A 17,386-nucleotide genomic window follows, 5' to 3' on the forward strand; every position below is an offset into this window, starting at 1 on the left:
TGCGAACAATTATTCACTCTATGTAACTGAAATACACGACAGCTGTCGTCAGGCGGTGCATGCGGGAACTGAAGCACAAAGAATAGCCATCCCAAAGCAATCGCCAGTACCATCTATCACATTTCCTACCACCATGCATCACCTACCTGACCTGGGTTTCCAAACTCCCCAGTACCACCACGTTTTCCCCAAATACGGCCGAAACCCATTATACTGAAGTAGATCTAGGCATGAAAATATTCACAAGCATATATTCATTGCACGCTAATATCTGGGAGATATGCATTATGACTACTAATAGTTTTTCATTATAGTGAAGTTAAGTGTGGTTGAATTGGCATCCCCAAATCTAAACACTGCCACTTCTCAAGGCAAAAAGGCAGTTTAAAGAAGGAGGTTAATGGACCAGCCATTAATTAAAATTCTATTCACAAGAAAGAGTGCAATGACCACAAGCTATATTGAAACTTGTTTCACACATTCAAGCCCTCTGATCACATTCACATACTTCCACAATTGGGAGGCTTCCTGGGTTTGGCAGAAAAAATTGCTCGGATTCCATCATTCCTGAAGCCCCACCACCAGCTTCCCTAATAAAGCGAGATCCTGTGAAAAGCAAGGCTCCTTTTTCCTGCTTCCTTTGCCACCTTAAACTTTTTCAGGACTGCCAAGTTACGAGAGAATTCCAGGTTTTTCCTTACTATAGCACACATGCTGCGCTTACGAACAGAGTATGATAGCAAACGCGATCAAAAGCTCAAATTTTGAAAGTCCTTCAACGCAAGAAATACACTGGCACTTTGCAGAACATCCCGCTCATTCATTCGCTTCTCCAAATGTCTAAAGATCGTTACGTGCAAAGGCACAAAATCACAGAAATTGCAGTATTTTCAAACAATCTTTAAAAAGCACTGGACTTTTACAACCAAATCGCCACCAAGACGGCAAACTCAACCTGGTCCAAGTCACACAGATGTGAAACAGAGGCTTGCAGCGATGCCAAGCCTAAGCATCAGCTCTATCAAACACGACAAGACCAATCAACAATCTTCGTAACTATTTTTTTGGTGCAGTCACCAAATTGTGGACAAAAACACTATTTGTAGCGAAAGGCCGCTAAGTCATGCAGACGACTAGCTCAGAATTCTGTCGTTATCGCTTTGATTGTATCTAGATATCTTTGTTACCCTTTCTTTTAAGCTACAGCTTTGACTTACTTCCTGCGGAGACGGATGAAATCGGAATGTGGAACAAACATGAAAACAGCACCCTCGTATCAATCTCAAGATTGTGCTTTGCCTAGAAAAGCTGCTTTGACACACCCAGCAGTGACAAATAAAGGCACATATATCGCCCTTGGGATGAAATACGAAGCTTTGAACTAGACAAATTCTCAGGAAGAATCTCGCCAGAAATATTTTGCTGGGAAAAAAGAAAAAGCCACTAAAAAGTTGCCATTAACGGAGGCAAAGTTGCATTTATGGTGACAGACTCACTAAACTTGGCGACTTTCTCGCCCAGTCACCAACTCTGCAAACCAGAACAAAGTGAACAGGACATGGGATATCACTGTTTCCAGAACATGAAATGCCATTCTGCCTTTAATGCATTTTTCCATCTAGTTCACTCTCCTCAAAAGAAATGTGTTTTCTTGAGCCAGAATGCCGTAAAACCCACAATACGGGTTAAACGACTGCTTTTATCGAATGGCATCCTACCTCTGACACATGCACACTCATTGGCTGAATTCCCTTCTAGCAACGATTGGTACAACAGCGACATACACACAGCTGCAAAAGTTTACGAGACACACAAGTGCCAAGATATGAATTTCTGTTCTGTTGAAGCATGGCACTTCCAATTCAACAGATGAACAAGTCGAAATAAGCTGCTACAGATTTCATCCATGTCAATGTGCCGATGTTTCTTGGGAATTCTTATTTTTCGCATGTCCTGTCCTGGGAAAAAATGTCGCCAACAGTAGCACCAGAAACAATCTGAAAGGGGAAAACCCGAAATGAATGCCGTAAATAGCCGTTTTGTTTTCAATGAAATAAAGCACGAAGACAGGTTCTTCAATCGGAGAGTTCATTAGCATGTCTTTTAGCTATTTGGGGGTCACAACCCTGCAAATTATCACTTGCATACCAATCCAGCGTACCCCCCTTTGCCCCCCCCCCCTCCCCTGACACTGGTGGACACCATGGGTAAATCGCTTGCTTTTAGTAAAAGCCTGCATTCCAGTAATGCCCCGATAGCAATGAGAAGTGCAGCGATTGACAGGACAAGCTCTTGCAATGCAATCTATGCAAATGCTTGCAATTTAGAAACTACTGCCTACCAACTTTCATTTTAGTAGTCTTATTTACATTGATGGCAGCCATTGCTCGAACAGTTCTTTTCTGCAATGATAAAGCACCTCAGCCTCCATTCCCCCCTAAAAAGATAGGCTGGACCTCTTCGTCGATGTGAACAAAGGTGTTTGCAAGACCCCCGCAAACAGAACGCACGTGAAGCACTACAGACAACACCACAATACTGCGTGATGGCCAGTGACACACAATCCTAATGACAGTTGAAAACAATTCAGCACATGGGTGGCAACTACATTCCCCAGTTTTAAAAAAATAATAATGAAAATAAAGGTCTCAAGACTTGGAGCCTGCCAATGGTTCAACCTGCATTTCCAGGTCTCGCAACAGAAACACACACTTCCGACGGCTCTTCGCCCGAGCTGGCCTGCGTAGCAAAGGTAGTCCCGCTCGCGACTAGCATTTTATTTTTACTTTTGCTTGAGAGGAGCACCTCCGTTTCAAACTGCGATGCGCGGCCACACATGCGCACAAACCAGCCTATATGTACAAAAGATGCGTGGGAGATGATGACGAGAGGTCGGGGCCATCATAACCGCTTCAGCGTGCGCCGCTTCTCCTTGGCCAGCTTGACTGCTTTGCTCTGCGGCGAGTTGCCCTTGTGCTTGGCGGGCCGCGCGTGGATCTCCGTCATCATCTTCGCCCTCCTGCAGTAGTCGTCGTACCTGCAACACGTGCGAACACGCATATCATGGAAGCAAACTGTCTTTGTAGTGCAGCAGAACATGAATGACTAAGTGTACTCCCACAGGGAAAGAAAATCACGGTCCCAATCTCATTCTCACAGGTGTCCAAGTACTTTATAGTGAAGGTGTCCAAGCAGGTGTTCAAGCACTTGTATAGTGAAGTAAAGAAACATAGTACTTATTCTATAGTAGTAAACATAGTGCTTATTCTTATTCTAGTACTTGTATAGTGAAGTAAAGAAACATAGAAACATAGTACATAGCAAAGAAACAAACTTCACTTATTCGCATAATGCTCGCACTTCTTTTCGCAGAAAAGTGATTCGAAGTTGGGGGTGTGTCATAAATACAATAGAAAATTTTTCAGAGAGAATGTTATAAGTAATAAACAAACTGTAGTGGCTTCACACTTGGGGTTCTCACATTAGCCATCGTAAGCTCAAATGCAACGTTAGTTCCAAAGGACACTTACCACATGTACAAAATTCTAAAGTGCCCTCGAGTCTAACACGCAACCAATTTTCATGGACTTAAAGGGTCCCTTGAAATACTTTTTGAACAGTCAGGAAATCTGTCCGATCTGTTATAGAGGCTGCAGTGAACGTGCCAGCCAAATGTTACTGCACTACATGCAGCAGACAATTTACGTTATGCCAAACACGGCAAAAACAGCACTCGCTCTCGCTTGTGCAATGTCGTTGCCCGGCGTCGTCACAAGCAGCTCGACCTACCAGCGCTGTTGGCCGATTTTGTGATTGCAATAGCACTCTCAGTTATACATAATTGACAATTTTGAGCTAAATAAACTAAACATCTGCACGTCTGCGATCTAAAAACACAAATATCATTTCATCTTTGCATTGTCGGTCTACGCATGACAACTGTGCAAAGCTGCGCCTGCTGCATGGGGCCTCCACGACAACAGCAGCATGCAGCATGGTGAAGTCTACCATAGCTGTCACAACAAGCCCTTTTGCCATGACAACACTTCTGGCCGGGGCGTTGCCCTCTTGGCTTCTCCACTGCGTAGCGTAGAAGAAAAGAGAAAGCCCGGCATTGGTCCAATAACTCCACTCATAAGTTCAGGATTGGAAAAATTTTTGCAGCACGAGATTTGCAAGGCAACATGTGTTATAGTACAGCCATTCTATGATTAGATAGAAAAATGTTTCAGGGTCCCTTCAAAGTAAAAAAATAGGAGGGCACATGAAATTTGAGCACAAGTTCAACGTGAGGAGCTGCCAAGGCAGTTTAGTAGCAGACACTAGCAGAGACACTGGATTGGATCGTGGTGACAGTGCGAGTGTCAGGACTTGACAGATAGAGCTCAGCTGTCATGCACTATCAGCATCGCCGGATGGTACAAGCAGGTGACCATTGCTGCAGGAATTTTCAAAGGTGTTCAAGGTTACTTGAGGGAAAAAAAAATTGCAATATCTGACTGGCAATGTTTGGGGTGCAAGCATTATGCAAGTAAATACTGTATAAAAAAGTAAAAAAATACACTCATTCATTATATCGGGAACAATATAAATAGCTGCGTCACTGAAACAACAAGACAAAGAAAAAAGGGCACAAGGACTAGGACAATTCATGCCATTCAATAGCTACCCTGAACTCTAGCTCGGTGCACTTGTCCTAAAAGTACCGTCCAGCAGTGCTTGAAAAAATGTCATGGATAGTTGCAGAATGACAGCACACCAAGCTACAGCTATAGAAAAGACGCAGATGTATAACATGCCTCCCAACCTGTGAAGATCAAAATTCCTAAAAAGAATTTTGCAGACACTATAGGGGGGAGGGGAGGGGGGGCAGGAGTATGCATTCTTTCTTCAAGTTTGCTCCGACGACCCACACGTTGTGGAATACACACATACATTTAGATGCAGCACACAAACAGCGGCAAACTTGGAACAGGACAGTGGCAAGCAAGTTACCGTATTTACTCGCATAATGATCGCACTCGCGTAATGATCGCACCCCTAAAATTTGTCGTCAAAATTCGATTTTTTTTTATTTCCAGCGTAATGATCGCACCCCGAACTTGCCGCAGCGATATGTCGTGTGCTAAGTCTAGCGAATAATGATCGCGCTTACCACCTGTCGAATGCTACGCGAACGACTCTTCAGGACAAGCCAAGCGGCCTGCACGCACTAAACATTCTTAAGTAGATGCCTCATTTCATTACTTTCATCACTTTTCGCACTTCCATAACAAAATGAGGTACAACCAAACTTGCCTTTATTATGGGTTGGCTTAATAATGGCTGATGTCAACAAAAACAATAAAGGCGCATTTCGATTCTTTTCATCTGCTTTTGCACTCGTGAGCACGCAACAAATCGCCCGCTGCAATGATAGTAGCCACGTTTACTCTGATACGTTAAAAGTGTACCCTATTCATACGCCGACGCTTGTAACACAGCTAAGATATTCGCCTACCCTTAGCGGAAAGTAGTGAAGACAGATGCCGCAGTTTCCGCAGCATGCCCGTCATGTGTTTCTGTCACTGGCAGCTAAGCACGCCCACCTATTTCTGTCCCCTCAAAGTGGACATGGCTACGTTATTGCCGCAAACTTGCCGATATTAACGATATTATTCATCGCTAATACGGAAGAAACTGTTTCAATGCACGTAATGTACTCACGAGAAGAAAAAAAAAATCGCGTTCGGCGCGTTCGGCTCGCTCCGCTAGCCGCCATTTTTGTTTTGGTGTCCCGCACCCGCAATCTCGCATCCCGCAGCAAACGCGGACGAAAAAAAAAAAATTTTTTTTTTCCCGGGAAATTTAACCCGCGTAATGATCGCACCCCTGAATTTGCTTCAATTTTTCTGACAAAAAAAGTGCGATCATTATGCGAGTAAATACGGTATTTTGTTTTAAGTGACAGTGACTCTTTCAGCGACTTTGCTGTAGCCACTTAGGCTTGCAACTCGTCCAAAGCAGCTGCCCTGCCTGCATATAGCAACTTTTTCTGCAACAAAGGAGGCAGCAAAGGTTCCATTACGCTTTTTTGCACATTTGTTTTTACTAATAATCCGCCACCCCATTCTTCAACACTTCTTCGTAGCACGCGTAAAGTTGTAGAACAAGCCCAAATTGATAAAAATTACGAAAAATTGAGGCGAGTTGGAAGGTATGTATATATTGATTTTTCCTAGTCCTGACAAAGTCACTATAGTGAGGTTCTATTGCATAAGCTAACGCACACATGACAGGCCAGGCAGACATGGCGAATTGGTCCGAGGTGAGAATTAGCTGTGTATCCCGTATAATTCTCACCACTGCCCTCGCGTGCATACAGTCGCCGACCGATTTTCCGGACTCCAAAAATTCGGGCATGCCCGATAATTCGGTCAGCTTTGCGGCACCGCCATTCTCCCTATAGACCACAATGTATAACAACTGCCGAAAGTTCGGACACCATGCAACCTCTCGTCGGATTTTTCGGACACTCCTTGAGCCAACTCGGTCGAGAGCACCATGCACCGACTCTGACCGGTGCATGGTTCGACTTGCTGAACACCATTTTTGTTTTGAACGGAGCTACCTTGCTGCCCCACGAAGTGTCGCTACTGGAAATCCCCGCTCATCATCATCATTTCTGCCTGGTTCAATAGAGTGGCTCTGCAGCAGTTCCGGTTTCAGCTTAGTAAGCCATGTCAAGACAATCCAGCAGCTGATTTGTTTCTTCGCGCACAACTCTGCGAGCAGGCCGTGTTTTTTCGTTTGTGTGACTGGTGTCAGCACGGTGGTGTTTGCTTTGATTGCTGTGTCGAGGTTTCGGTGATCCAACGCAGCGTATGGAAACATCGCGTCAAGTCTCTGATGGCGCCGACAGTGCCCGCGCAGACTGCGCTGCGGAATGCCGGCAAGCGATGCCGGGAGGCCTAAGATTTGTCGCCTTCCGATGTGCTCCCTACCGACGCAGACAATGTTCTGCCGAGACCTGCGCAGTGGTTGCATTGCGATTCCAGACACCGTCTCATTGACAGTTTCACAGGTGGTGACACTGCAGTACTGACATGCGCAGAACTCGACGACGGCAAGATCATTCGTCAGGTTTCTGCTGCACCGCCGGACGATGACCGAGTCGGAAGATGACGCACCATGTGCTACACTGCCGTCGCATGCGGAGCGTGTACAAGCAGTGACTGTGCTTTCAGCCGCCTATAGTGACCATACAACCCTCTCCGAGATTCAGGCTTATCTGATTGCGCATAAACGGAAAAGTAACAGTAACCGTCATTAGGTCTTTGTTTGGTAGCATACTCGTGGATACAATCGCTCTCCGTGCCATCTGTGGCAACAAACACGTGCACGACTATAAAGCTTCAAAGCTTCTCACAGCAATGCCTCCAGACACCATGCGTTGAAAATCAAAAAGCAGACAAGCTTCTGTCTTTCTTTTCCAAATTTCAAGTCAGGGTTTCTGTTCTCACATGAATGCGGACCATACTTCAGCGTATAAGGCACTTCTTACCTGAGAAGTATACAGATCTTTCTTCTTTTTCTTTGGTTTACAAATGTCACTTCATTCTACGACTTTACAAATGTTGCGTCAAACTTACAAAAAACCTAAATTCTGTTTGCAAGCGCTTTGAAAGCTACCAAAAGGCAGGAAAGGTGCCGTCAAGCAAATTTATTTGGGCAAGGTCCCCAAGCAGGCAGGTGAAATCAGCAGCAGGAGCAGAGTTGCTGATAAGGTCACTGATCTGAAAACACTGTCGGCCTTTCCTGCTCCAAGTTTGCTGCTATGTGCTCCGAGTAAAGATAAATCATAGTTAACAAAGCACGTATGTATCCAACAAAATTACTGAAGAGTAAACAACGAACAATAACATTCAATGCTACACACACACACACACACACAGCTCCTCCGGACTAAAGGATGCCCCCACCTCTCCAGCAGCATGCGTCCGGCCTCCTCGTTGAGTGCAGACTCGGGGTTGGGCGCAATGAGCAGGCACTTGATGGTGAGCAGGATCTGCTGCAGGCCCAGGTCGGGCTTCCAGTCCTTCTTGAGCGTGTTGACGCAGATCTCGCCCGACGGAACAGCCACGTTGGGGTGGAAGATGCGAGTGGTGAAGAAGCCCCGGGGAGGGGACGCCGGAAAGTCCTTGGGCAGCACCTGTGCACCACAGGGAAGACATCCCATGGGAAGGTCAAGCGAGTTCAGAGTGACGAACTGGAAGAGAGGAACATGTAGCTCCCTTGCGCTGTGGGATCGAGTGTGCTGGCACAGTAACCTGTGTGTATCTAGCAACCTCCCCACACAACCTGAGCTGTTGCCATTTTTTACTGCGTTTCCATTACCTCAGCAACAGGCCTTGATAACAGGGCAGTTAGCCATTCATACTGAAGCAACTACAGTGGAGAGAACAACAAAGAACAGAATCCCCCCGTTATTCCCCAAACACTCCCCAACAGGGCAGCAACTCCCCTGCTATTCATTCTATATCGTTTTCTGCACTATAGTTGGTTCATTATGTCTGTTACCTTCCCTTTCTTTGTACTGTCACCAACCCCAGAATTCGGTAACGCCCAATTATTTGGACACCTCTGCAGGATGCCACTGCCCCCATATACTCCAAAAATGCTGGACAGCGCACAGCACACCGTCTGATAATTCAGACTCGGCTTGCTCTTTGCATTATAGCACCCACAATACGCATATTAAGAGTGAGTTTAGAATAGGCCTGATAGTAACCTAGCCACTCTAAGAACACTGCACATATTTCTTAAACTAAAGCACTCACTTATTCACAATGCACAACACTGCACATGCTTGCACACGTCCTCACTTTTCTTTTCCTCTGCCAATGTTTTCAATGACGTAAAGAATATTGTTATGAAAAGGTATCTGGTTTGTAAAATTTTCTCTACTAACTACTGTACTTTCTTGTTTTACTTATTTCAGCTATTTCAGTTTTGGGATTTTACAGTATAGAAAAGCAGCTGCCGTAGAAGTGTTTTTCCTTAATAACAATCGGTAGGGACCCTTTAACAAATTTGTTGGGTCCCAAAAGTGTGTACTTTGCAATTGCACATGTTACGAACATTAATCTTTCAAACTTTAAAAACTTTCAACCTCGTGCTGATTTAGCCACCAAATTGACCGAATAGCCCGTCCCTGGCACTGCGCCAGGCTTCAGTGTTTTCACCATCAGTGTTGAATCACGCAAAATATTACAAAAGTTACTGTATCCTCGAAAGTGGTCACTCAAGAATGCCACCCCAGGTCCCAGGCAGGTGTATGTGTGTGCAGCAAAGCACTGATAAGTTCTTATGGCCATTTGTAAAAGCTTCTCCTTTTGGGCGAATCAGATATTTCGGATTCCCGATTATACGGACATTTCATCAGTTGTTCCCGTTGAGTCCAAATTATCAGACAGCAAGTGTGTTAGCCCTAAGAGTCATCCTTCGAAATTTCAAACATTTCAGTACGTCTGAAAGTTTACTTAAAGCTTATGGAAATGATTAGGGCCCCAGCAACTACTCAGCCTAAATAAATGCATCCTTGCATACAGTGCATCTTCCCACTCCAAAAGCCCAGCTTGTTTTGAGAAAATCGAACACGTCAAATGGGCCGAGCACAGTACCAGACGCAGCTTGAAGACGCCTCCTGTGTACGGCGTGCCTTGGGGACCCTCGATGGTGGCCTCGATGTCTGTGACGTCCTCCTCGTTGACAAAGACCCGGATGCCCTCTGGTGGTTGACGAACCAGCTCGCAGAGTTCCCGAGACACCTGCCGCAGCACTTGCGGCGGCAGGTTTTCAACGTTGGAGCTCTGCACGACGCAGGACAGCCCCAGCTCAATATCCTGTCGTTTCTCAACCCTTTCCTCGCTTCTTTCTTGTAGACAAATCAAACTAAAACAATTAACTGAAAAACGTACTATCGTTTTTGCCGTGTCTTCTATGTGTGCACACACACTGTACTTTAGCCTCAATTCTAAACCAACACCCCCAAAACTCGAAAGGTCAGAATTATTTTTTTAATCTTGCCTTGAATGTAAGTGAAATTTTAAAAAAAAATAAAGCGTTCCACTGCAAAAAGAACAAAAGTTTTTATGGATTTCGGCTTTTGACTCAAGCATGTGCAATGTAAGCTCGTCTTCATAGACATCACAGCCCCCTCTGCCACCGATTTCTTTTCACAGTGCATTGCGCTCACTTGCATCAAGCACGTTCTGGGATACGGCACATTTATAAAGCTCGCATTGCCAGCTTGGCTGGAATCCCCCCCCCCCCATCCCATGCCACAGATATGCAATTCACTGCCTGACTAAGCGAAGTAGCCGTGTCGAAGTAGACGGGCGTCTAGACTTGCTGCGAGCACTGCCTCGAATTTTCGCAACCTCCATCACCTTCGCCTGTGTGATCTCTGCCATTGTGGACCTTCCCACTTCTTTCCTTTTGTGTCCTAGTAAAATCAGCACCATCATTTCCCACATAATGGTATCCAGTGGTCAGCAGTCTCTGGTTGTTACAGACAAACTGCATCCTTAAATTCAATCTGCTCTCGATTTAAATATTTTTTTTATGTGTGCTCACATTCCAGTAAATAAAGTATTATACAAATTTGATGAAAGGGATAGTTTGTACCACAGTGCTCGCTATAATACCACCCTTTTTTTTTGCATTTATATGCTGCTATGTTACGATCAATGAACATGCAACTTTTGGTACATGTTGGAAGCATGCATTGAGCTTATGTTCAACCATGCTTCACTCGTGGGCTTCGAAATTCCCTAGCAACGGAGCCAACCACTGACTGTGCAACCAATGATGTGTACTTGCAATTTTCAGACTAACACGACTCTCTCAATAGGGTCCAATAGAATATCAATAGGGTCGTTCCCTTTTGGGTAAAACCTGACAATCCCACATTTTTGCGACCCAAACAAAATTTATGAAAATCTGGTTAGGCCTAATTTCTCCCTGAAGTTTGTCCTTCCGTAAAGGATATTATCAAATGCAGGTGTTACACATCCAACCACTGCTGCCTATCTTTTGTGAGCAAGTGGTCAATATACATCATTATTATAGTCATTGTGTGGATATGGTATTTTAAATCCCGTTTTTTTGCGTAACACACAAGCGAAAACCAGCATATTAAATATATATAATATATTAAGCGCCTGCCGACTTTAAGTGAGCAAACTTTTTACTTGTTCAGCAGCCACATCTGCACGTGTATGATGATGGTACATTGCACCGCATTTCCCACACTTCGCATCCATGCAGATGGCAGTAACGCACTATAAAGTGAAATAACGCAGCACTGACATGGCTCTGCATCCTGAACAGTAGCTATGATGTTGAGAGGATGTTTACCTAAATGTGTTACATTCAAAGGAGGATGGCAGATTAGTCTAGTAATTCTGTTAATTTTGTTGAAAGAACAAATCACAGGAATTGGTAACACAGGACAAGAGGAAAGGGTTTGTTCAAAAAAGAAAAAAAGTCCACCACAGTTCCTGTGAACCAGGTCCACGCACAGTGTACTTTATGTACTTTACTCATTTGTTAAAAAAGTGCAGAGAACAAGGAAGGATCAGCAAACCCATTTCTGTTTGTTGTTTTTCTTAATGAGGTTTCTTTCAAATGCCTTAGTAATGTCTGACAACAAGGGTTTGAGGAAACGGATTCATCACATTATTTGCAAGCAGCTATCCTTGCTATTACACATTCTTGCTAGTGATCTTACTAGTTGAAATAAAACGTATGTGTTCAAAAGGAGACCACTGCTTGTGTTCATTTATTATAAATGTTACTAGAAATATCCCTAGCTTATGGCAGCCAGTCAACTCCCAATCTCCCCCCGGTTGCTGCGACAAACAAAAAAACCCGATTTCTCATGTTTTCCTCTAAAAATATTTCAATATCCATGAAACTCGATAATAAAGAACCCTTTATATAAATAAGGACTAAACCATTCTTTGATTAATCAATGGCTTAAATAAACCTACTCCAGAAAAAGTCATAGTTTCTAGAATAGTTTCGTGACCCATGCAATCTAGAAGTTCTCCATGAAAATGGCAAAAGTTGATGAGACACTAGAGAGAAACAACCAACTTAGACTGATTGGTGCACTTGCAAAAAAAGAAAGAACGTAAAGAACATTAAGTTCACTTAATATGTTGATTATCAGAAGAGAAAATGAAGTCCAAACTTTTTTATTTCCAACCAAGCTTCCGGTGCCAGTAAGTCTATTTGATGTCATGAATTTTATGTAATTCTTGTATTCGGGCAGCTGCGGCAATGAAAAAGTTTGAGGGTGCCAAGTTCTATCTTTGGGTCCTTTAATATATGACGCAGTTGCAGGGAGAAACTGGTTGTGGGCTTCACCCCAAGCCATCCACGGCTTCGTTTGGCATTTGTACCAACAGCACTCGTCATATGCAAAACATAGGTGCACATTTTATTTGCTTTACATCACGCGCGTGATACTAGATCCGTAGAATACGTAGCATCAGTCTGTCTTCTCTCAACTTGCTTTCACAAAAAATTTGAGGTGCCCAACTTCTTTCTCACCCCTTATTCCTTTTCTAAACCAACAAATGACACTGTCTGTCGTGCATTGTTGGCCGAAGAAATTTCTCCGGAAAATTCGTACTCAATACCATAACTCAGCAAGCAAAAAATTTTGTTCTGGTATGTTGCCTGTAGGCAACACTCGTCAATGAAGGGTTAAAGTGCTACCATAGACGCCGAAAAATACTAAAGCTTGGTGGAAAATACTTCAACGAAAATTATTTTCAACAAAGGCTTACATCGCTTAATTTTTAAAAATTGGCTGCAGAGACACTTTGAAAAGGCACGCTGCTCTATATTCATAGCACAAATAATCTGTGTCACAGAAGAACAGAAAAATTCACAATATTTATTTGTAAAATATTTCATGTGAAGACAACCTTTTTACTTGTAACACTCCTGCCAGTAGGTCCAAATGAGCGAGCAGATCTAAAACAACAGGCTCTGAGATTTGCTCGACAACCATATTTGCGATCCGTTGAGATCAGTTCTGCTCTTAATAGCACGCGAACAAAAAATGACAAAATATTTGGCTTCAATGCTAGAATCGTAAGCCACCTCTAGAAATTGTGCATTTTTTCCCATAAAATCTTAAAAGCCAGAGGTATGCATAACAACATGAGAATTTCATACCTTCTTACTTCCTTGAAAGAACATCAATTATGGAATATTTACTGCTCTTTACTGGGCATTAAATACTGGAATGAACTACCATAGGCTTGCTAGACCACACCAACATTCAAGAAAGGTGTCAAATATTTGCTAACCACGTACACTACTAGCCGCAGATGCACTCTTATGAGCATGTATTGAGAGAACACATATTTTACTTTTCAACCGTTCTTTTTTTTTGTATATGCACAAGTTTTTCATGTTAAGCTCACATAATTTATCTTTCCTTGTTTTTTGTTTTCCTTTCTAGAAACTTTAGTTTTTGTTTGTGTCGTATACACACTTGTATTACTCTCACAATTCGTACATTGTAGACATTTATTGTTCCTAATTACTTGCTGAGTTAACCTTGCCTGTTTTGTTGACAATGCTATATTGCCAATAAAGCATTCATTACTACATTGTCAATTACTCATAGGAGGTCCCCCTGACCGTTCAGTAACCCCAGAACCTCATCCTGTACCAGATAAGGTGGAAGCTTGGGCGAGTTGGTGATTCAATATCGACATGATTGCACAGCGCAAAAGACAAGGACTGAAGGAAGCGCCTGTGTTGTGTTCTTCCTTCAGTCCTCGTCTTTTGCACTGTGCAAACATGTCGATCCTGTACTTAAAGCTGAACAAAGAAAATGAAATATGACAGGAAGCATCGTCCCACCACTTTCATGTAACTTCAATGGAGTCTACAAAGCCTCAAAATAAAATTGCATCTCTCTCTGGCACATTTATTTATCACTGTCCCATCGCAATTCGTGACTGAAGAAAATGTCCTGAACACCGTGGTAAGGTTATCAACAATAATGAGTATAAAATCTTACAAAAAAAAAACTTTTTACTCATCCGACTAGACCAGTGAGGCAACAAGTACTGCACTTCTTCAACGAAGTTATGTACAAGATTATTTTTACTATATAAAGTTAAGGAAAGAAGAACACAGGCAAACACAAGCTCTACGCACAAGACATTAACCACATGGTAACAGCGTCTTCCAGACACACACACCCTGGTAATGGACACACAACGACTGTGCTCCATCTTTCTAAATTTTCAAGCATTGCATTTTTTGAATGCAGCGAAGCAATTGACATCTGCGCACATGTGCACTCAGCACGGACTGTTGCATTTGCAACGCAATATCTTCTTGAAAATCATCAATTTACAAAGTCACTCTGCCATAATGTTAAGGCAAATCCATGCACTTTTTAATCATTGCCACAGACACTAGCGCCACAGTTAACCCTAACAATTTTTTTGTAAGGAACTCGTTTAATACCGGTGTCACACGACCACTTCCGATCGCTATCAAGCCCTCTCCGAATCGAAATTTTCGGCCACGATTGACTCCCTCGCGCAGCTTGCGCAAAGAAACCAATCGCAACCGATAAATTCAATCCAGATCGGGCTTGATCGCGATCGGAAGTGCGCCGTGTGACACCCGTATGATTCATCACTATCCAGGCAGGGACCACTTTACAACCAGGACTTCTGCAGCGCTAAATCGCTGTGTCATTCGCCGTCTGTTATCCACGCGCCTGGAACACGCTACAAACAACACAGCGAGTAAGAGAACTCATGATGAAACTTCACGCTCTATTTGAGCATTACCCACACACACTTAACGAAGGGAGCAGCGTTTCAAAGCACCCGCGGCCGGGGCTCTGAGACGTCTGTAGAACAGAGTGGACGTAGATCATGCAAAACACGAACGCCGCAACAATGCTGCCTGTCTCATCGCGTTTTCCGAAGCATTCGTCCGGACGCAGCGAAGCGAACGATGCGGTTCGCTTGGTTGCGTTACGAACGCAGCGCGCCAAGCGCTATCCAACGACTGGTGTCCGTTAAATAGAGCAGATGAATTCGCAACGCTAACGTTTTGAAAGACAGCACGAGAAGCGACTCCTGCGTACTCAATTCAACTGATAACCAGCAGTAAATCAAACGCTACGCGGGCGGAATAGAAGCGCACGAGTCGGCCTGATAACTATACCTGTGGATCGTTCACGAAACGCGTACGGTCTTGCCTGTCGTGAAAATAAGCACCGCAAAATGTAGATATCCTTAAGCAAAAGCCAGCCGATCTTTTTCTTTTTTTTTCGCCATTGTTAATGTAGGCAAACGATGCACGCGAAAACTAAACCAGCAAACGATACCAATCGAGAGGCATATACGAGGAAATGAATGAGTTCCTGCGGGCGCGAAGTGAAGAAAATCCAGCAACGGCACAAGACGTTGCACAGGCGCTTCTCTAACAACGAAGCGTAGGCGTGCGGGAACTGTTGCATTGCGACACTGACGTTCGTGACACCGTCTTGTACTACAAAGTAAACAAACAGTTCAAAACAAAACATCCACGCACGCGAGACTGAACCAACATCAACCAACCGAATTCATGGCTCTCAGTAGGATTCGGAGCTGCGCAAACTGCAGCCGCGGTGCGTCTAACGACGACGTCCGGCTTATTCTTAAAAGCTCGTTACACCAAAACAAACTACAGTGCATTTGCGGTCGATTCTGCAACCTCTAATTCACTCCCGACAGACGGAGAGGCCGCGAATTTGCAACTTTGACACACTGTTTATGTCGCTCATTAAGCCTAATCATAACCACAACACCATTCGCATGGGTCTACTGACTTTTGCGCTCGAATTATTGCACCGCATGAGCTAAGAAGCAGCTTCTACTTACGCTGGACATGGCGAAAAGGTGTCACCAACTCGGGTATCCGCCTATTTGTCGCAGTGGCAATAGGGCCAAGCCACAGGCCAAGCGAGCAGCAACGCTCACAGCGTCGGACGCACCGCCTAGCACGGCTGCTGCGGCGGGGAAAAAAAACGTTGGCTAACCGAAGACACGAAGCCAAGTGGCCCAAGTTTGAATCGGACCAATCGGGGATGCCAGTGAACGCACTCCGGAACCAGGTGCCTCCAAGGGCGCATTGAGCAGGCGAGCGCGCAAATTGAAAACAGAGTTACAGGTGAATGGCCCCGTTTGCAGCTTTTGTAAGGATCCGTTTCATTATTTTCTTATCACGCGTCGCCCCAAGTGACCAATCCTAGCGATAATGGCACCGTGCGAGCCATATCAGAGCCAGTGACGAAAAAATTACCGTGGCTGCAGGGTCGACAACGCAATAGCATGAAGAATGTGTTTGTGTGTGTGTGTGTTCCAGGCAAATTATCGGGAACGAATATGCGCACCGAGGCCTGGCACCGATATGTGCAGCCGTCGCAAGCCGCTTTGGTTCTTGGCTATGAGTAAACTAATTTTAGTACGTGCACGCACGTACTCGAGGCGCGTGAGCGCACATCTGTGCCGCCCACGAGTAACAGGTGTCCAGAGACGCGATATACGAGCAGTGCGTTTGGTTGTAAAACGACCAAAACCGCACAGGAATGCTTGAGCAGTGTTCGCGTCCATGCGCGGCCGTGAAAACAAGGAAGCCAAGTAACTTGGCTCTGCAGCGAAGCTTGCGGAGCCACGGCGGCGTTCTGCCTTCTCCGCTGCTTCATGGCACAAGCATTGCGAGCTCAAACACTTCACTTTTTTATTAGGAGTGTGAAAGTGGGGAAAAAATGTGTGTAAGCCGGTAGCGACGAGGTTAATGGCAGACACGGAAGAGGAGAGCTTAGAAGAGCGTTTATAGTGACCCTGACAGTGGCCTCACGGTGGCCGGTGGTCAGTTGCACTTCGCTCCCCAAATAAGCAGGACGTGTGTCCAGTGAGCTCCTGGGCAACACTTTGCGATCCGGTATCTCAAAAGAGGTGCAACGTCCGCGTATTGCTAGCGCATTTCTGTCGCAGTCGCCATTAAATCGCCACTGAATTTTTCCTTCCTCGTTTTGTGAATAACCCTTCTCAAACTCATGTTAAACTTGTGTTGCCTAATCCGTTCCCCCCCCCCCTTTTTTTTTTGCTGCTTGCTTTTTAGTCCCCCCCCCCCTTCAGTATTTAAGTTTGGGTGCACTTCTGCGGATTACCCCAGTGTGGCGATACCCCTCGTGGGAATTGGCCATGCCCCGAACCAACAACTCTTGCTTGCGTTTCCTTTCTTGAAAACGCTGCGCTCGCTACTTTCCTGTCGAGAATGGTCTGTCATGCTGATAACGCGCATGTCA

At 44.6% G+C, this 17,386-nt stretch overlaps 1 protein-coding gene across 1 annotated transcript; it reads right to left on the reverse strand.

Moving 5' to 3' along the window:
* Window positions 1–624: 624 nt before the first annotated feature.
* LOC139048855 (ubiquitin-conjugating enzyme E2 S) lies at window positions 625–16,235 on the reverse strand. The gene is made up of 4 exons (XM_070523730.1): window positions 15,957–16,235; window positions 9,663–9,851; window positions 7,962–8,191; window positions 625–3,037 (listed from the first exon to the last, which is right to left on the reverse strand). The coding sequence occupies exons 1-4, from the start codon at window positions 15,963–15,965 to the stop codon at window positions 2,902–2,904; spliced, it is 564 nt and encodes a 187-aa protein (XP_070379831.1). The 5' UTR covers window positions 15,966–16,235; the 3' UTR covers window positions 625–2,901.
* Between the last annotated feature and the right edge of the window lie 1,151 nt (window positions 16,236–17,386).

This window comes from Dermacentor albipictus, chromosome 8 (genome assembly GCF_038994185.2).
Source record: "Dermacentor albipictus isolate Rhodes 1998 colony chromosome 8, USDA_Dalb.pri_finalv2, whole genome shotgun sequence".
NCBI lineage: Eukaryota > Metazoa > Arthropoda > Arachnida > Ixodida > Ixodidae > Dermacentor > Dermacentor albipictus.

Excerpts from the sequence above, each read along its gene's own strand:
- LOC139048855 (XM_070523730.1), bottom strand. Across the intron at positions 8,192-9,662 it reads GCGTCTTCAAGCTGCGTCTG|GTGCTGCCCAAGGACTTTCC; the intron begins GTACTGTGCTCG and ends TGTGGTGCACAG. Across the intron at positions 3,038-7,961 it reads GGACGCATGCTGCTGGAGAG|GTACGACGACTACTGCAGGA; the intron begins GTGGGGGCATCC and ends CACGTGTTGCAG.